A 21,757-nucleotide genomic window follows, 5' to 3' on the forward strand; every position below is an offset into this window, starting at 1 on the left:
CATCTATCTATCTATCTATCTATCTATCTATCTATCTATCTATCTATCTATCTATCTATTCATTTATTTACTTATTTATTTATTTATTTATTCATTCATTTATTTATTTATTTATTTATTTGTTTGTTTGTTTAAAAGCCTACTAAATAATACTAGAATTGAGCTACTGCTTGTTCTTTCATTTCAAATACCCGTCTTTCACTTGGAAACAAGTGAAGAGTTTATTGCATTTCCTTTACGTGGAAATAACATGAAGGATTTTACATACAAAAATGGCAATGAACTAGAAAGGAACTTTGAAGTCATCTACATCTCCCTTTGGGGGAGCTAGGTGGAACAGTGGATAGAGTGCTGCGCCTGGAATCAGGAAAACCTAAGTTCAAATCCAGCCTCAGACACTTGCTAACCATGTGACCCTGGGCAAGTCACTGAACCTCTGTTTTCCTTAATCCACTAGAGAATGAAATGGCAAACCACTCCAGTATCTTTGCCAAGAAAACTCCATAGACAGTATTGATATACTATGGTCCACAGGGTCACAAAGATTTGGACATGACTGAACAAAACAGTAACACACCAACCTCCTTATTTTATAGATAGGGAAACTCAGGCCCACAGAAGTTAAGTAATCTTCCTAATGTCACTTGGGAGTAAATCATAGAACTAAAATTCAAAATCAAGTCCTTTGACTTCATATCCAATGTTCTTTCCACTCTACTACATAGCCTCTGATGCCTTAAAATATGATTGGCTCACACTATATTTTTGTCAACAACAAACAACATTCTTAGTATACATTTCTCCTACAGCCCATTGACTTATTTTCAGCATGGTGATCAAAGAATTAATTAGTTCATGAAAAAAACCAAACATTCTGACTCTGTATTCCTGTAAATAATTTTAAACCTTTTCATTGCAGTTGTTTTGAGTAAAAGATGTTTTTCTGTGCAAATGTTGAAGTGACGTGGGAAATGGATTGAAGTTGAGTCTTAGACAAATATGTAACACACATTATGGATCGTGTCTACAAGACTTTGAGTGTACTTGTAGGAAAGGGACTCAGTGAGTGTGTATGTGTGTGTGTGTGTGTGTGTGTGTGTGTTTTAGTGCACCCACAATTTAGTACTACATTGAAACACTCACTTCACACAACTGGATACACAAAGGATTAACAGCTATGAGTACATCTGGTTAATTTGCAGGCTATTTTTTCCTTTGCTTGCCTATGTAAAGGCAAAGGGCTTGACAGTGAGCCACTTACAGGTATTGAACACAGCATGCTCAATTTTTCTAGGGGTGAAAAGTGAACATTTGTTTAAGCAACTTCATATGAAAAAGTATTTGGGTATTTATTGGTTTGTGGCTTTGTAATAGAAATCCTATAAGGTGAGAATAAACATAGAGATTATAAAAATCGTTAAAAAACTTCAGTGCAAAAACTAACCTAAGGGATTATCTAGTCTAATCCCTTCATTTTATAGATGAAAAATGAAGCTTAAAGAGGTTAAATGATTTGGTTTGGGTTATAGAGCTGGTAAGTGGTGGACCCAGGATAATCCACCATGAGTAAGGGTGGATACTAATTTATCCATTATTTTTTGATTTTCAAGATTTATTCTTTCTCTTTGTATTTTACATAAAACATTTATCTTGGTACTTTTTAAAAGTATATGCTAACCTTTTATTTTCCTCTAGTATTCTAAATATATCACCATAATTGGTAATTTTTGGATTGTATCTTTATGTACTTTTTTTCAAAGCCCAAAAGAACTGCTTCAGACTGTGATTTGGGTTTGGGCTTCTTTTCAGCCCTAATTCCTTCTCATTTGACAAGGTCAGGCCTGAATATTTCCAGTATCAATGGGCTCTTGGCTTATCCCTTCTCTTTGTCTAGAGGACTTTGGCATATAGAATTGTCAGTTCCTTGAATGTTAAATTACCTTGGGAAGAATAATTTCCTTGCCTCCTGCAGAAACAGTAGTTGGGCAAGGGCAAATGTTAAGTCATATTTGAATGGTATAAGTTGAGTAGCATAAATATGAAAACAAACAGCAAGAATTATTGATGGTCACTATGATCTGGAGGCTTACAAACAGGTTCATAACAAATAGCTCTTGTTTCAGAAACGTAACATAGTTTTGTTTTGTTTTTTGGTTCAGTTACCGTTTTTCATCTTCCACTTGCACTCCAACAGAGTGATATTCCCGTAGGCCTCTGCTCTCTGTATCAGAATCAGTTGCTGTTTCCACCTAATTCAACACAAAAGATGTGAATGTAGAACTGAACATGAAAAAGCTAATTTTTTGTTCATTTACTGTAATTAATTATATATTCATTTAATTAATTCAGTGAAGCACTTGACCCAATAAAATCACACAAAAAGAAAAAAATCCACTCACATGGGTATAATAATTTTGCTCCTGTGTTTCATAGAATTTTACATAACCATTTTAACTCTACAATTTTGTCTTTTAAATATATGCAAATGAAATTACTCAGTTCAGTACAGTCAAGAAGAAGCTTTGTTTGAATTGAATTATTATAGGAACCCATTGTGCAGTTTTTTAAATAACATGAATGCCAAAATCTCTTAGTATGTTCTAAGATGATATGAATCATATACAGGGTGTGAACAACATGTGCTAATAGCATGTAACTAAAATGCGATTAATAATAAGCAGTAAGTGGTTTGATGAACTTCTATTGACATAACAGAAAAATACTTTATTAAATATCCTAAAGTATTATCTGTGTATATAATATGTAAATATGAGATATATCCATACAATCTATGTATATATGAGATATATCCATGTATGTAATATATACACATGTATATATTTATGAGAGAAATCTATATACATGTATACATATGCATATATGTATATACACATGTGCATGTGTATGATCTCATCCATATGCACATACATGTACATATTTGTACATACATAGAATTCAGGGGTGGAGAACTTGTGGCCTCAAAACCACATATGGCCCTCTAAGTCCTCAAGTGCAGCCCTTTGACTGAATCCAAACTCCACAGAACAGATTCCTTTAATAAAAGGATTTGTTCTGTAAAACTTGGACTCAGTCAAGAGGTCATACCCAAGGACCTAGAAGGCCACATGTGGCCTTGAGGCTGCAGGTTCCCCAGCTCTGACATATGCAGCTCACATTTCGTTGCCTTTGCTAAGAGTATAGTATCTATCAGCTATTCAGTGGTCAATCATGAGGGAATCAGGGTCAATCATCAGAGCTGTGACTGCTAAAACAAATACAGAAACACTGTCAGGATGATCACCAGTGTGCATTTATCACATAAGGAAATTTTAGTAGTGTTATTTTGTCAGAACTTGTAACTTCATTGGTGTTAGAAACTCCCTGGTAAAGGATCTTCCCCTAACAGTGCACTAATTACACAATGTCATAGCTCTGCTATATAAGTTATACCTTGTTCTTTAAACAAATGACCACCAGAAAGATAAAGTGAAGAGCGTGGACCAAATCAGTCTGTCTTTCTTGAATGAAGGGAAGAAAGTATAATCTGAAAATATTCAATGTAATGGTCAATTGGAACTTATACTTGAGGATAGCTATATGACCAGTATAGAATTGAATTCATGGGTTAATTGCACCTTGACATATGAAATAATAACATATGCATAGTTTTTTAAGGTTTACAAAATGCCTTCCTCCCAAACAACACTGTTAGAGGTAGCTAGTTTAAATATGTATGTAGATATTTTGATCCATCTCATGATTTATGTGGTATAGGGAAATCCAGGAAGTATTTACATGAAGAGAAATGTGAACCAGGTCTTTTTGACTCTAAGGTTGGCCTATCCTCTATGCTGTATTGCCTTTCAGGGCAAATATTGTTATCTCCATATCACAGATGAGGAACTTGAAATAATGTCCCATGTGGGATTAGAACCCAAATCTTTGTGACTTCAAGTCTGGGGCTCTTTCTACTATAGCACAATGTTTCTAAAGACTGCTATGTGGTGGCCAGGGACGCCTACTTTTGGACTGCCAACATTTGATAAGCTGTGGAGCCTGGCTATAGCTAATCGCATATAACAAATATTTTCTTTGGTACAGTGACATATTGGTACATGTACACTTGTCTAACTCAGAATCATTTAAAAACAAAGAAGAAAAAGAAAAGGAAAATTCTGTTGAATAACCGAAGACCAAGAGCAAAGATTCCTGAGTTTTAGTTTTATTTCCAGTGTTGATTCTCCCATGTGTATTTCTCCATTAGTTGTTAAGTGGGTGATAATATTAGCTTTTTTCCGTATATCACGGGAAATTATTTAATTCAACACTTATTTAAATAGTTTAACTATTTACCATTCTAAGAATGGTCAGACTATCACTTAGCAGTAGTGTCTGAATGGAATATATAATTCAACTTCAAGTTTATATATTTTTCTAGCTCAGTAACTTTCACATAGTTCATGTTTATTAAATGAAAGAACAGTTAAAGTTGCCCCTGAATGTACCAATTGCAAGTAAAGGGAGATAAATGCAAAAAGGTACTGTTCTTAATATTTACTAAGTATCTATTAACATGCTGGACACTGTGGGTAACAAGCACATATCATAATCTATCTCTGTGGCTCCTCCCACTGTCAACTCTGAAAGAGCTTACTTTTTTGTTTTGCAAGAATTGTATATCACAAAAATAGCATATGGTCAAAGCCCTGGCTCTGCCACTCACTAACTCTATGACTAATAGACAAGTCACTTAGCCACTGCAGGAATCAGTTTTCTCATCTATAAATTGGAGACAATATCACCTATTCTACTTGTCTCAAAGGGTTTGTAATAGGTCATATGAAAAAAGGTATAAAAAACACTTTCTAACAGCAATAATAAGATCAGCTTACATTTACACAACAATTTACAAAGCTGATTGCTGTGGTTCTCACCATTATTACCTCAGTTATTAGTGTTCTCTTCTTTCTGTAGTACTTGGAAGCTTTTGGACTCAGCTCTGTTTTTGCCTCTTTTACTATCTACCCTGTATTACATTCAGTTATGGTCATGTTGTATTCTCCCAGTAGAATATAAACCTCTTAAAGGCAGGGCCTGGTTTGGTATTTGTGTTTATAATCCTTGCACCTAACAGAGTTCCTTGGATATAGTAGACATAATGAATATTCTACTGAATAACTATGGGATTGAATTATAGATACTATATTTGATCAGTAAAATACTCTAAATGTTAATTACCATTATTATTGTAATTATTCTTATTCTGTTGATGCTGAGTCAAGGAATAGCACTGCGTGTGAAGAATTACAGTTGAGGGTTAATCAAACAGCTATGGAGAAGTGTATGGTTGGAAGGGGTAGGCTGTAACAGAAACAGCATGACAGATGTCATCATAAGAAACGTAAGACTGTAGGTATATTGAGAGCAAAGGATTACTGCAACTGCATGGGCATCATTGGTATCCTTATAATGTCATGAGCATTAGATGAAATTCTCTAGCATAGGGATTCCAAGTGGAAGATATATGGGGAGACATGGATCAGAGTCCATCCAGAGGGCATGAAAGGTTGTAATCTTCCCTATTAGAGGGTCTATTCACAAGGTTGAGATCACAGAATCACCAGACAGTAAAAACTACTATTAATAATAATGATTATTCTCTACTATTTTTATTTTTTAGTTTCAGTATTTTTTCCAGTTGATCACTCAAAAACAAGGGCAACTGCAAGGTGGTGTTTTTAAGGATAAAGCTTCCAAACTATGTATAAAAATGAAAGATTCTAAGCTGTAGATTTGATACAAGAAAGGTATATCAGACTCAATATCCCTCCAGGACATTGGTCCAATGTGATATTTTGGCCACACACACACACACACACACACACACACACACACAGAGAACACAACAAGAAAATCATCAAGTAGGGCCTTGGAAATAAAACCTTGCCCTTACATAAAATCTTTAAATAGTGGATGCAGTTCTGTTTATCACACCTTCAGACAACTTTATTGTATCTTTCTGAACTAGAGAATGTAGATGAATCATTTAATGATTGTAAAGACAGAGAAGGTAGGGCTGCTACATGAATCCAACCTAAAATGATTGGGACCTCTTGGTGTGAAAAATCATGCAAGTGATGAGTACCAGAACTGAGATCTGAACTCATGTCCTTTGCTTCCAAATCCTGTGATTTTTCTTGGCATAGAAGGCTGAAAAGCTTTTGTACCATTGAAGTACCATCAAAATATGAAATAATATCAAGAAAACAATAAACATGGTCTATTCCAGAAAACTCTAATGACAATAAACTTATGTTGACATAACATTTTATACATGCAAAAACTTTCATACGTTATCTAATTTGATCCCAAAAATCTAGTAGAGAAGTAATGTAATTATCATTCTTCTTATTTTACAGATGATGACACTGAATCTCAGGGGTCACAGGTCTACTAAGTGGTAGAACCAGATCTTAAAACCAGGTCTTCTTATGTCAAGTTCATTTTTCTATGCCATATTGCTTATATCACAAGATACTAGCACCAGATACTGCCATCTGAACTTTGAGTAGGAAAAATTTAGGATAAATAAAAATAAGTTTTAACTCACACAGTAGTTAAATAACCTGATCAAGAGGTAATGCTGGTTGAAATAAAAATATCAATTTCAAAAGTGTTTTGGCAGATTTATGAATAGCAAAGTAAGAAATGGCTCCTAAGAGAAACTGGGTTATATGTAATTTTAAAGGTTAGCATTGAAGACAACCACCCTGGGGTTCCTGTTGGCAAAAGAATGTCAGTTTCAATGGACACAGTATGGTACCTTCAAGATAAATCTCTGGGCAGAAAATTAGTAATATAGGGAAATTTGAAGGAAATAAAAGTTTTCATTCCATCTAGTCAGAAAAAGGCTTCCTAGAATCATAGAACCATAGAATATTAGAACTAGAAGGAACCTCAGTCATCTTCGAATCTAGTTCCCTCATTTCACAGATGAGGAAAACTACAAGGAACACAGATAGTAAGTGCCAGAGCTGAGCTCAGAACTTAAGTTTTCTTGACTTCTGTATTCTTTGGATATAAATCCTCCTCCTCCTCCTCAGTAATGGTAATCATTATAGTTGGATTTGCTATTCCCCCACAAATTCTACTAAAAATATACTTACCTAATCCTGAAACATAAAAATCAAAGGAGTAGTTGCATCCCAAGCAAAACCAAAAGTGATCTGCAGCTAAGCAGGTGGGAAGAGGAACATTGTTTTGTACCTCTGTTTGTTGATGGCATCCACGCTAAGAATTTGGATTTGGAAACAAAGGAACTGAGTTCACGTCTCAGTTCTGGTACTCATTACTTGTATGACCTTGTACATACCTTACAACTTTGTGTCAATTACTATCTTTGAGTTTTAGTTTCTTCACAAATAAAACAAGACGATTAGGTAATCTCTAAGGACTTTTTAGTTGTAAATATGTATTTCTAGGATCAACCAACTCTGAATTTGTGGTGAAACTCATCACCAACTTAGTTACAGACTGGTAAACTGATGTGCAGTAGTAGGAGACATCAAATAGCTGTTTAGTAAGCAATGAGCTTGTGAATTTGGGGATAGTGATGCTACGGGTAAGCCACCATCCGCCAGACAGCAGTAATACTTTGCTGTAGTTCAAATTAGAAGTATTCATGTGATAAAACCACCTTATTTAATATATTACATTCCAAATCTTCAGAGGAACAGGGCTGGTATATTGCTTTGGATAGAAATCATTTTCATTCCCTTTAGGGACCAAATATTAAATATAACCTGAAGAACTTCCCATTTGTCCACAACTACACAAAGAACAGTTGTCTTCCAGAGACTGGAAAAGTTAATGTTTCTTTTATTCCATTGCTTGGAATAATAATTTTCAACATAATCTCACAGGAAACACAAAGGTAGAACTTAGTGGAGAAAAGTAAGGCCAAATAATGTCTAGGAGAAACAGTAAAATCATAGAATTTCGTAGTTGGAAAGCATCTTCATGTCCATTCAATCCAATGCTTGAAAAAAGGATCCCTTCTATGACACATCTAAGTGGTAGATAAAACATTGGTCATGGAGTCAGGAAGACCTGCATTCAAATCTTGCCTCAGAGACTTAATAACTGTGTAGTAATGGGGCAAGTTACAATTTCTGTGGGTCTCTTAAAATAATAGCACCTATCTCATAAGGTTGTTGTGAGGACCAAATGAGGTAACATTTGTAGAGTGCTATGCAGATCTTAAAGATGCTAGCTATAGAAATAACAGGTGTTTATCTAGTCTTTGCTTGAAGACTTCCAAGGAGGGGAAACTTACCACCTCCCAAGGCAGCCCATTCCATTTTTGGATAATTCTAATTGTTAAAAATGTTCCCTTATATCAAGCCTAAATTAGCTCTTTTGCAACTTGCACTCACTGCTCTTCAGGCTAATAGGTCTTCCACATGATAATCCTTAAGATACCTGAAGGAATATTAGATAGAAAAAAGAAGAAAATAATCCCTTTGTCTGGGGATGGACTAAGAAGAGCTGTGAGATTTTGGCTGCATCAAATATGGAAGGGACAGGTTGAATTGAAACTGAGAGTTCTTTGACCTAGTCAGTCTGTCCTGTACAGGGCTATCCTGATTGAAATTGAAATGATGACTGATCTGTCACAGAGTGTGAAGCAAAACTTCTACTTTGCTTTTGACTTACACTGGGCAAGAAAAGCTGACTGAACCACATACAAACTTTTGGTGCAGTTTCTATCCTGTCTCTCCAAGTAGATAGGATTTTGGAATTCTTATTTTAAAGCCTTAAGAGATAGTCATTGTTCAATATCACATTATATAACACAAGCTGTTAATGTTTCCCAACCTAGACTGCATTGTGCTTTAGTAAATATCCAAATTCTCTACCTTGGGTAACTCTACCCTCTGCTCCAATCCTCATGGCCTCAATTTAGTGGCTTTTGGTAGTTCAGGGGGGACAGGGATAGGGTGGGGTGAAGGGGGATGAACTGGAGAATGAGGAACAAAATCACAGAGGAGAGGAGAATGAGGATTTGACTTTTTTAAGTTTATGGATTTTAAGAAATAATGGCCTTGGATAGTAAAATTTGGGGAACTACAATAGTCCAGGGCTCTTCTGGGAGTGGTACTTTGGAAATATTAGTTGTTCTACAGCATCATCCATTAGTGTTTACCTTTAGAAGTGTCAGAGCTATATCAAAGGCAATTTACAAGACTGGGATCTTCCTAGTCTCCTCTGAACTTAGGAAAATGATAGTGGCCTGACTGCATGCATGACTTACAAAACTGCTAAAAATTGCTCACTCCTAGAACACGCTGTTGATAGCTGTGTGATCTTAATGATTCCATCCAAAGCGTCAAAGAGGAAATTTAGGTACAACCAAGGTTCTTTCTCAGCTCCTGTTCAAGTGGGATGTAATAGGCAGTGGAAAGGGATTTGGATCCAAAATACTAGTTTTGAATGCTTTCTCTGCCACATACTGCCTTTGTGACTTTGGGCAAGTCATTTAACCTTTGTACAAAATGAAGATGTTGAACTAGAGGACCTCTAAAATCCTCTCCTACTCTAAAATCTATGATCTTTTTGTAACAGAGGCTGGACCAATTAGCCTAAATCATATTGAGCACGTACAGCATGCTGCTTGGCTGATACAGTCCCTGTGTGAACTGTGGAGCAGGTGCAGACATTCCTTACCTGGTTCTAGTCTGTTAAACCAAATGAGGAATTGGGATTGTTGATTGGTGGTCTAGCCAGAACTGGAGTGCATTCAGAAGGCACTAGTTAGCCATGGCCTAGATCTTGTTTTATCTTTTTCTTGTCTGGCATGTTCAAGTGAGGAGGCAAAGACTAAGTCCTCAGTGGAGAGAGAGACCTCAGGCCTTTACCTCCCTCCTAGGACTGCCACAGTGTGGCCCATGGGTGGATGATTCAGCTTTTGCTTTTTTCATTATTATGTCTAGTTTTTCTATATTGAGGTGAAGGAAACTGAAGAGAGCTATGATCTCGTGAACTTCAAAAGGCCAGGGATGTGCAGGAGTGTTGTTGTTGTTGTTGTTGTTGCTGTTGGGTGGTCAGCAGCTCAGCATTCAAGTCCAGAGGAACAGCCTTTGGAAATCAGACCAGTAAGAGCTGAGTAGCAGACTCATTCATGACTATACCACATTTGAACATGAACTTGGTGGTTGGGATCAGTATTATATAGAAACTCTGTTAAGTATGACCTAACTCTCTCGAGGGATCTAGGGGGTATAAGGAAGAGCACATCCTGAGGTTCTGGGGAGAAATGTTTGTACTTCTCTTATTACTATAACTTTCTCCTTTATAAAGCTAACCAATGTTGATTGATTAATTGTAAATGGGGCATAAATTACTGGCAGCTGACAGTGGTAGAATATATAGGAATGAAGAGGCTCAAGCTGATAGTATTAGAAAATAGTCATCCCAATCCCTCAGACATATGTTAAAAACCTGAGGGGGAGATGTAGACAGTCTCATTTTGGAAGAGCAAGGTCAGAGTAATCACTACACTTTCATGAGGCAAACTATTAGTCATTGCCCACCCTTGATACCAGAGGGGGCACAATAGAGTATTTGGTGACAATACTTGAGCTTGAAATGTGTGATGAGAACTTAAACTATAGAATATGATAGGAGATCTTCTCTAGGATAAGCTGCTGGGAGCTGTGGGGTCGGGGAACATCAGAAAGATTAATTCCCATGTTTGTTACCACATCACTAGAGCTGTGATACATTGCAGGGATGGCTCTAACTCCTGGCAAACAAAGAAAGCTCCTGAGGTTTATTTGTTTGTCTGTTTTTTCCTTGCCTGTTTAGTAGGACACTTGAGAGCTTTCTTACCTTTCCCAAAGACAATCATGCTAACTGAACAATGTCAAAGGGACAGCAGCTGAGCTCTAGTACTTAGCAAAGTGCCTGGTGTAGTAGGCACCTAATAAATGCTTTTAAAAAAAAATTTGATTGAGGGAAAGCAGAGCATGTACCTGGAGCTACTTGCTATTAGGTATTAAAGAAAGCCACCCCAAAGAGCCAACAGAAGAGGCAAGATTTGCAAAATAGCTCTCCCACGTTGGAAGGCTTAAATAGAGACTGGGAACCCATTTGTCAAGATTATTGTAGAGGATGTTCTTGGTCAAGTATGGGTTGAATCAGACTCTGAACTTGTGATTCCAACTCTGAAATGGTTGTCTTTGGGACTAATTTTGCTCATTCAGATGTCTCTGGTTTGTTTTCCTCATTTTTTAATTTACTTTTCGATCTGATCTATGATTTCACACATGTAGGGAATTCTTGGGCAGGAAATTTCCTCTACCAATACAGGTCAGCATCTGATTTGCAATGTATAGTTGCCTGGGACAAGTTATTAAGCACTTTGAAGAAATTAAATGACTTGCCCAGGGTCACACAGCCAGAATCTGTTCAAAACAATTTCTCTCACCATTCTTTCAACAGAATGTTATTTTGTAACATAATGAATAGAGTATGCATGCATGCATGTATGTATGTATGTATATATGTATGTATTATGTATGTATGTATTGGAGCACTTGTAAGCTCCTTTGCCTTTTGTTTTTGTGTTTTCAGCAAACTTCACTTGGGTTTCTATGTCATGTAAGGAGCTTATCTAGGAATGTATAGTTTTCATAGATGTAAAAAGACAAGGAAATAACATACTTGCACATACATGATTACATTTATCTTTTCCTTACTATTGGAATAATGATTTGTTTTTTTTTTAAAGAAATACTTTGAGAACAGGCTTTCGTGATCTTTAAGAATTGTTTTCACATTTCCTGGTCCATTCTTTCCAAAAAGTACTTTTTACTTTTATTCTAGCCTGGCACAGTGGAAAGAGTACAAAAGCTTGTATTCCAGAGTGCAAAGACAGGAAAGTCACTGAACATATTGGAACCTCAGTTTCTCTGTATATGAAATGGAGATTGCAATATTTGCATTCTAAATCCCATGGGTTTTATGAAAAAAGAACACTTTATATGCCTTAAAGTGCTGTATAAATGTGAATTATGATTATCTTCCCTTCTTTGACCTCATACATAGCATATACCAAAGATTGTCAACTTATAAAATATAAGCTAAAGGTGGCATCTGATAAAATTTTGTGTGGTTTAGATAGCCCTAGAGATGAATTTTTTTCTTCCTATAGTGCTCTCCTCCAAACACCCTTGTCTCACTCATACACTGTCCTCCCCTCCTCCCTCCAGCTGTCCTATGGCCTACCTGGTTGACATGTCACTGAAAAATCTTGGATAGAATGATTGACAGTGAGGCTAATAATTTTGGGCAAAGGGCTGCTCCAGGCATTGTTGTCAGCAGCGTTAGAGCTGGGTAGGTACTTCTAAGAGGAGGAAAACTAGGGTGGACCCATCTGATCAAACTCCTGGGATGGATACTGTGTACAAGATATTTTTTAATAATGGACTTGGCTACAGAGGACTGCTGATGAACAGAATCACTACCATCAACGTGAAGTAGTAGAACATGATTTCAAAGGCTTTGAGAATGAGAGAAAAAAATGTGATTCTTTGGCAGTAAGTGGCAAGTTACACTCTTTTATGTAATTTAAATTGTTCTTTGCTCATGTAAGCATTTCTTCCTGAAGGCCTTAGTTTTGTTGAGTCCTCAGGCACTGTATCAGTAGTGATGCCCCTAGCAGAAATTAGAGGTATAAACTGCCAGGGTTTGGGGAGTGGTCAGCAGAGGGGAATAAGGCCATTATAATTCCAAAGGAACTCATCTATGATATAAAGCAGATCCACAGACTTGACTTTCCCCCACTTGCATTAGCACCTCTGAATTGAGATATTACTGTTACCAGGGTAGTAAATATAGTAGCTTGTGATACCCAGTATACCTTCTTAGGAGATTTAGGGATAAAGTGATCTTAGAGTTTTACAGATGAGGAAACTGAGGCACAGAGAGGAAAAATTACTTGCACATGATCACAGTCAAATTCAGTGCTCATTCCACTAAATTATACTACTCACAAAGCCTATCTGATTCACAGCTGGGCTTAGAGAAAAAAGGTGTTCTGGGTCCACTGTTGAGAGTTTGAGGGTATATCTGACTGAACCTTTGTTGATGGTGATTGAACTTTAAGCTTCATGAAGTTGTCCTTCAGGGTCTGTCCTGGAATTCTCCTTTTCTCTATATATACTATCTTTCTTGGTAATCTTACCAGCTACCATGGGTTCAATTATCCTATCTATGGAGATTATTCCCAGATCTATTTGGCCATTCCTAGTTTCTCTCTAGTATCAAGCCACAGTGTTGTCTGGACATCTTGAATGTATCAAAGATATCAAAAAACTTAGCATGTTAGATATAACACTCATTATCTTTCCCATCCCTCCTCCCTTGTTTCCTGATATTGTTGAAGATAGCACTTCCTTCCAGTCACTCAGACTTCCAGTCTCAGTGTGATCCTTGACTTTTTAATCAAATTTAGACCCTATATCCTAATTGATGTCAAGACTTGGCATTTTTACCTTTATAATATCTCCCACATACATCCTCTTGTATCCACTCACAGAATCACCAGCTTGACTTTTTTTTTCCTGAGTCATTTTCTTTATAGTTGGTAGAACCTGTCTGCCACATTGCTGATGGGTTGATCCACTGACAAATATGCCATTATCTGCATATGGGACATTACCTATGGATATTCTAACAACTTAAAACTATCATCTTTGTGGATTTTGCTGATTTTTTTTTTTGCTTTTCAAGTAAACATAAATTCTTCATATCATTTCATAAGAATTAAAGGAGTTTGAAGAAAAGAATTCAAAAATCAAAATAAATAAGCCACTTAACACTAGTAAAGATAACAGTTATATACAGAGGGATAAAAAAGAACCTCAAGTGGTTCTATAGCTTATATCTTGCCTCTAGTTATACTTAAAGATCTTTGGTTTCACTAGCATGAGTGGTCCCTTCTGCATCACAAAAGACAAACTCTCTGTGTCAAAATGGATAGTTTTATGAGTTGAGTAGTAGGAAAAAAATTCAATACATGATAGCCAAACTTTTGTTGAAGAAGCCTCTCTGAACTTAGAGAGGCTGCACCTCAGACAAGAAACAAGTCTTTCTCTGATCTTGGCTACATTGAAACAATCCTGGAGAGACACAGCTCTACACCATTTTCTAAGATCTCAGTAGAGGGAGACTTCATATTCTTCCTTGGAAATAAATTAATTTTCAAGACTTCCCACAATCAAAAATATATTTTTTTAAATTATTGGTAGAACTTAGCATAAGATACCTTGCTATTTATTATTTTTTATCATCAATAGTAGATCTGAGAGGCAATATAGTATAGTTCTAGCGTCAGGAAGATGTGGCTTTACTTTTGTTCCATATTAGCTATGTGACTAGGGGCAAGTCAGTTTACCTCCTCAGTGCCTCTAGGCAATTCTCTAGGCCTATGAATAATAGAATTAGGGTTTAGGGTGTATTGGGGGGAGATTTTCTACACTGAGAGTTTAAAAGCAGATGATATCACAAGTCTGGTCTGAAACACCTCTATCCCTCAGCCCTCAAAAGAAAATTTTAGATATAAATCTCTATTACTTTTTTTTGTTTTCTTTTTGAACTGGAGGCTTATTGGGCAGTTAGATGGTGCAGTGGAAAGAGTGTCAAGTCTGGAGTCAGGAAAACCTGAGTTCGAATTCAGCCTCATACACTAACTAGCTGTGTGACCCTGGGCAAGCCATTTAACTTCTGTTTGCCTCAGATTCTTCATCTAGAGTTGAGGGATATTAACTGAGGATATTCATTGTTCCTTCCTGCCAGGGCTCTTGTGAGGATCAAATGAGATAATGGTTCTGAAGCTCTTAGAACAATGCCTGATACATGATAAACACTATATAAATGTTGTTATTGTTATTATTATTATTATTATTGTGTGTGTTCTTAATGTCAGAGTTGTCCAACAGTGAAATGGGCTGTCTTATAATGCAGTGGATTTCTCCTTGGTAGAGGTTTCCAAATGGAGAATTGATGACTGTCGTCAGGGATGTTGTAGAAGGGATTCTGGATGGGCATATAGCATTAGACTAGATGTCCTGTAAGGTTCCTTCCAGCTCAGATTCTGTAAAAATATCTTTCGTTGATAATCATTGTTGTGAGCTTCCAAAATTCCGAAAGCTTTCAAGTCAGCGTAGGTACATTTGTTACTGGGTATTAAATGCAATCTCTGCTCAGGTCCTTTGATGACTCACTATGGCATTGGGGTGACTCTAGGTTCTCAAAGACTGTGCCAGCAGAGCAGAAGCTAATTTCTTCCAAGCAGTGAAGGGCTTAGAGAATAGGCCTGGTGATGGATGTTTTTGTCTGTCATCCAGAGGCCAACCTACTTACATTTGGAGAGGCTTATCGTCACAAAATTGACCACCAGTTGGTAACTTTATTTATTTATTTATTTTGCCACAGTATCTTATGAAGCTATATATTAATGAAAAGCTCATGAATTAAGTCATTCAAAGGAGTGCTCATGATGAAATCATAGACTTTGTAAAGTACTGAACTATTATGTTTAAAATGATATAACATACATTCAGTTATGAATTACAATAAAATCCAGTATAATTATGGTGATGTGCTCACAGTGTCATGTACTTGACCTTCACCAACTATCCCCTCTATCCCATCTTCTTTGTATCTCTTGCCCTGGTTTGTGATGATGTAACTCTCCTTAGCCCTGTCTATGTTAATAATATATGTTAATAAATATATTTCATTATAATTGGCTTCCTTTTTAATCCTATGTATTTTATTTTATGCATTTTAAAACATTTGGAGGAGGCTATGGGCTTCACCACACAACACAAAAGTGGGGTTTTTTAATCCCTACTCGAAGAGGAAATAGTATGGTACAGTGAAAGGACCTCTGGAATTGGAGTCAGAGGACCTGGGTCATTTATTATCTGCTTTATTTTGGGCAAGTTATTTAAGACCTCTGGACATCATTTTCCCTTTCTTTAAAATGAAAGGCATGGAGTAGATGATCGCTAAAGTCTTTTCTAGCTTTAAATCTGTGATCCTAGAGACTTAAGAAGTGATAACTTTTTTTTTAAAAAGTAAAGAATTCTTTTGATTTGAAAAGGAGAATGATATATCTCAGGGAAGTGTGACCATTACTGTTTGAACACATTTCCTTCAGTTGATGATAAAATCGCGATTTGGATTTGAGTTTCATGTTCCTTCAAAAACCACAAACTCTAAAAGGATTGTGTAACAGCGGGCTTATCTCTAAGAATCTGCTAGGCCTTTGTACTTCTCCATTATGCCCCAGAAACCTCTTTATCTTGGAAGATCAATTAAGTCTTGAAACTCACACCTTGGAAGCACCCTCTGATTGGAGGATGGAGGACTCCTCTCAGAACCTTTATTTAAAGCAGATTCCCAAGCCAGCTATCTCTTCATTTCCCATCCAGATGCACTCTGTGAAACTTCTCCAGTATGTCCCTGTGAAAGGTATTTTCTCTCTATCTCTCCCTTTACAGCTTCCCCTTATGTATTGTTTTTCCTATTAGAATGTGAGGTCCTTGAGGCAATGACTGTTTTCTTTTTGCTTACCTTTCTAGTACCAGCACTTTAATGACACATCCTTTGTTGTTGTTTGTCCTTCCTACTCAAAGTCAACCAAAATGACATTATAATGATGTCTTTTGACTCATGAGTAGATTGGATTTAAGTGAGACAGAATTGAACAAAGTCGTCAGGCTCACTGAGTCTTCCAGAGTCATCGGAGCCCAGTGACAAGACGAATGTCAAGATGATAGGTGGGGCTCTGGATGCAATCTTGGCATCTGTGGTGTCTGACCAGATACTCTACAGTATCTTCTTTTGCCAGCTTCATGGTTTCATTGTTTGAGGCCTGCAGATGATCTTCAATCTGGTTTAAGCCTATCTGTTGAGATAGTTTACTGGGGTGTAGCCACTGCAAAAGTTGCAGCTTCTTGGAGCTACAAGTGAGAGCTGTGTAGCAGGTGGACACCAGGGTGGATGGGTAGCCCTGAAAAGAATTTAGCAGCCCTCCCTTGAAGACCCCATACACCGTGGCACCCAGTATGCACTTGATAAATGCTTGTTGACTGACTGACCATCTGTCTAATCTTAGCCACAGAAATTCAATCTGTAGGTCATCTAATTACTCTGTTTTCTTGTAAATCCAGGCAGCTGGGTGGCACAGTAGATAGCACTTGGCTGGGAATCAGTAATACTCATCTTTATGAGTTCAAGTCTGACCTCAGACTCGTATTAGCTGTGGGACCCTGGGCAAGTCACTTAACCCTCTTTGCCTCAGTTTCCTTATCTGCAACATGAACTAGAGTAGGAAATAATAAACCACTGCAGTACCTTTGCCAAGAAAACCCCAAATGGAGTCACAAAGAGTTAGACATTACTGAAAAACAATTTAACAACAACAAAAATTCTTGCAATTAAAGTATATGTTATATCATGATGGTATTAATAAGGAGGTACAGGCTCTGGAGAACCCTACTGGTTTCACTTTCTATTTCTGTTTTAAATCTTGGAATTAATTCCATGTGGTACATATCATAATAATTAGTAATATGATATTTATATATAATTTTTTAAAAACTATGTAAAGGAGGAAATATCAACATTTTCCATGACCTCTCAAATATCCATGGCTAGCTGTTGTCCTACACCTCTATTACTTTAATGAGACAAACTCCTGAAAAATTTATCCACACTCAGTATCTTTACTTCCTTTTCTCACTCTTTTTAAAACCCTTTGGCTTTTGCTTTCTAATCTCATCACTCAACTGAAATAGGTCTCCTCAACATCAAAATCTAAAGCCTCTCCCCAGTCCTTATCATTCTTTACCTCTGCAATATTTGATAATATTGATCACCCTCTCCTATCTTAGTGTTTTCGACACTGCCCTTTTCTGGTTCTCCTAACTCCTCTCAGTCTCCTTTTAAGGTTCATTATCCATGTCATAAGCAGGTAGACTGGCCCTGGAGTCAGGAGGACCTGAGTTCAAAATAGACCTCAGATACTAGCTGCATTACCCTGGAACTCACTTAACCCTGTTTGCCTCAGTTCCTCATCTGTAAAGTGTGCTAGAGAAGGAAATGGCAAGCCACTCCAGTATCTTTGCCAAGGAAACCCCAAAAAGCAGGTCACGGAGAGTCGGACACAATTGAAATGACTCGGCAACAACAAAATATCTATCAGCACCAAAACTCCATAGGTAACTAGATGGCACAGTGGATAGAACACTGGGCTTGGAATCAGGAAGGCTTCATCTTCCTTAGTTCAAATCTGGCCTCAGACACTTATTAACTGTGGGATTCTGGGCAAGTCATTTAACTCTGTTTGCCTCATCTGTAAAATGAGCTGGAGAAGGAAATGTAAAACCACTCCAGTATCTCTGCCAACAAAACCCTAAAATGGGGTCATGAAGAGTCAGACATGATGGAAATGACTGAACAACAACAAATCTATGTCATGCTCTCTAAATGTGGGTTTCCCTCCAGAAAAGACTTTGTCCTAGCCCTCTTCTCTTTTCTCTCTATAATCTCTCACTGTAATCTTATGACTCCCACCAAGTCCAATTATCTTTTTTTATGCAGATGACAGGCTGCATGCTACAGTGGAAAATGTGCTGGATTTGGAGTCAGAATTGTTGTTGTTCAGTCCTTTCCATCATGTCTGACTCTTTGTGACCTCATTTGGGGTTTTCTTGGCAAAGGTACCAGAGTAGTCTGCCATTTCCTTCTCCAGCTCATTTGACAGATGTGGAATTGAAACAAACAGGTTTAAGTAACTTGCCCGGCATCCCACAGCTAGTAAGAGTCTGAGGCCATATTTGAACTCAGGGAGATGAGTCTTCCTGACTTCAGGCCGCACACTCTATCTACTGTGTCACCTAGTTGCCCAAGTCAGGGTACCTGAGTTCAAATTCCATCTCTAATACTGCTGTGTGAACTTGGTCAACTCAGTTAGCCTTTCTGAGCTTTATTTTCCTTATCTATAAAATGAAAGGGTTACATTTGAGTTAAATCTATGATCCTGTGACTCCCAAATCTATATATCCTGTCTTTGTTTCTTTCTTCGGCTCCAGTCTTGCATTATAAATCATCTATTGGACTTGTTAAATTAGACCTCCCATAGGCATGTTAAACTCAAGATATCCAAAATAAAACTTATTATCTTTGCTTTTGAACCCTTCCCTTCTTCCAAACTTTACCACTGCAGTTTAAAAAATCATTTCTTTGATTTCTTTAGCCCTTCAAAGAATTCTTGTTGTTGGGCATGTGTCCAATCTGCATTTTTCTTTTCTTTCTTTTATTTTAATATAAATTTATTTATTTGTAATTTTCAACATTCATTTCCACAATTTTTGAGTTTCAAATTTTCACCCCGTCTCACCCTCCCCCCCACCCGAAGATGGCATGCATTCTGAATATCACTTCCCCTAGTCTGTTCTCTTTTCTTTCTCTCCCCCCTTCTCTTATCCCCTTCCCCTTCTATTTTCCTGTAGGGCAGGATAGACTTCTGTACCCCATTTCCTGTATTTCTTACTTCCCGATAGCATGTGAAAACTTTTTTTTTTAAACATATGTTTTTAAAACTTTAGGTTTCAAATTTTCTCTTTAAGGCTTTTTTGTTTTGTTTTGTTTTTGTTTTGTGTTTTAGTGAGGCAATTGTGGTTAAGTGACTTGCCCAGAGTCACATAGCTAGTGAGTGCTTTGTGTCTGAGGCTGGATTTGAACTCAGGTCCTCCTGACTTCAGGGCTAATGCTTTATCCACTGCGACACCGAGGCTTTTTTTTAAAAAAGGATATTTTCACATCATTGTCTTCTTTTCAGTTTGTGTCTTGAGTTTCCCTGTCACAATTGTAGTTTTTTATTGTCAGATTCTTTTTTTGTTTTGTGTTTTACTCACTTTTCCATTCAATTTCTTAACTTTGTGTTAAAGTTGAGCTTTGCTTGTCTCTGGAGGTGGGGAGGTGGGAGGTCTCTGCCCCCAACTTCACACTTTTTTGCCTTGATATTTTCACAGCTCATTCTGGAGGCCTGTACGTTTCCTGCATAGTTCTTTGGAAATAATCATATATTCATACATATATACATACATACACACATACATACATATATATATATATACACACACATGTATGTAACAGGATATGTATGCATACATATATACCCATGTGCATTTATTATACATATGCTTGTATAATATGTACTCTATGGAGTCTGTTATTCACACATACACACATAGGGCATGGACCCTGTGCAAATCTATTGTGCCTCCTTACTTCAGGACAACCATGTCTATGGTTCAGTCAGTGCTGAAGGGTTTCTCACTTTGAGGATAATGAAGTAATACCCTTATTGATTATTGAGCAGTGACTCAGTAGGTCTTTAAAAGGTAGTGACATCCTGGGTAGTCCTCTTTCTGGCTAAAGATGCTGTTGCATACTTAATAAAAGTGAGAGATGATGGATAAACAATGTCAAAATTGCATTGGTAGCCAAGAACCATTAAGATTTAGAAAAAAGGCCTTTAGTATATTGGGGAAGTTCCTGTATGGAGGATTTATAGAAGAATGGGAACAAGGATTTAATAAGATTAGAAGGCAGGAACAAGTTGTGATTTGAACCAGGATACATACTGAGTAGAATCAAAGATAACAAATCTTTAGCTTGTGAAGAAGCCCAGTAGCACATTTATATTTGAATGGCGATTTTCAGCTTACCTGGACTGTGCGTAAACCCTTCTACTGTATCATACAACAGATTTCAGCTTCTGTTCATTGGATCATAGATGTAGAGTTGGAAGGCACCTCAGTGGTCAGCTAATCCAACCTTCTCATTTTACATATGAAGAAAACAAGGCACAGTGGAGTTAAGTAATTTGTCCAAGTCTACATAGGTAGTAAGTGTCAGAGGTAAGGTCTGAAGCCAGGTCCTCTGACTCCCAGAGCCATTCCTCTTTCTATTTAATGGGAGGTTGGACTAGATGACTTGTGCTGTCCTCTTTAGCTCTAGATCTCTCAGATCCTATTACCTGAAGTATAAACAGGCATATCCTAAAACTTATAAATATACATTTACAGCCAGGTCCTGATTAGTGTCAGTAATGAATACCTTCACATAGTTACCTTATCCAAATTTGCATGCATGTTTCTGTTAGGCAGGAACCTATGCCCATATTTCATATAACTGTACCTTTGAATAGTGTGAACTTATATACTTTTAATCACATCAGGGTATCTATTATTTGTACTAATTGGGACAAAGCTATATTAGTGGCCTGAAGTCCTCATTTGTTGGGATCCCTAGATAACAAATTTGCTAGAGTTTTGCTTTCCTTTTATAATCATAGTATTATCATTTTACATAAGTATAATCATAGTATAATCATTATACATAAGTATAATCATATACTTATGTAATTATTATATACTTCCCCATATACTTACTATATAATTATACAATTGTATAACCCGTCATAATCAAAGATTTTCTCAATCCTCTTCTGTGGGTTGTGAGCTTGTAAAGCTAGCTGTTCAAAGATAAAATATTACAAAAGAGCCAACCTTCCTATGCCCTCTCAAATTATTAATATCCAGAATCTTTAAGCAATTATAATCTGCCAAAAAGAAAAACTTGGAAAGCACTGATTTGGAAGACATGGAGAGGATAC

The 21,757-nt window shown here is 37.0% G+C and overlaps 1 protein-coding gene across 2 annotated transcripts in view; it reads right to left on the minus strand.

Moving 5' to 3' along the window:
* Positions 1 to 21,757, minus strand: part of DLGAP2 (DLG associated protein 2) — a 1,185,476-nt gene that overhangs the window by 30,010 nt on the left and 1,133,709 nt on the right. For both annotated transcript variants that reach the window (XM_020973015.2, XM_020973016.2), the window contains exon 10: positions 2,164 to 2,249. In XM_020973015.2, the coding sequence (XP_020828674.1) occupies positions 2,164 to 2,249 (86 nt within the window). The remainder of the gene's footprint in view (positions 1 to 2,163; positions 2,250 to 21,757) is intronic.

Source organism: Phascolarctos cinereus, unplaced genomic scaffold (assembly GCF_003287225.1).
Source record: "Phascolarctos cinereus isolate Bilbo 61053 unplaced genomic scaffold, phaCin_HiC Scaffold_2;HRSCAF=192, whole genome shotgun sequence".
Taxonomy (NCBI): Eukaryota; Metazoa; Chordata; class Mammalia; order Diprotodontia; family Phascolarctidae; genus Phascolarctos; species Phascolarctos cinereus.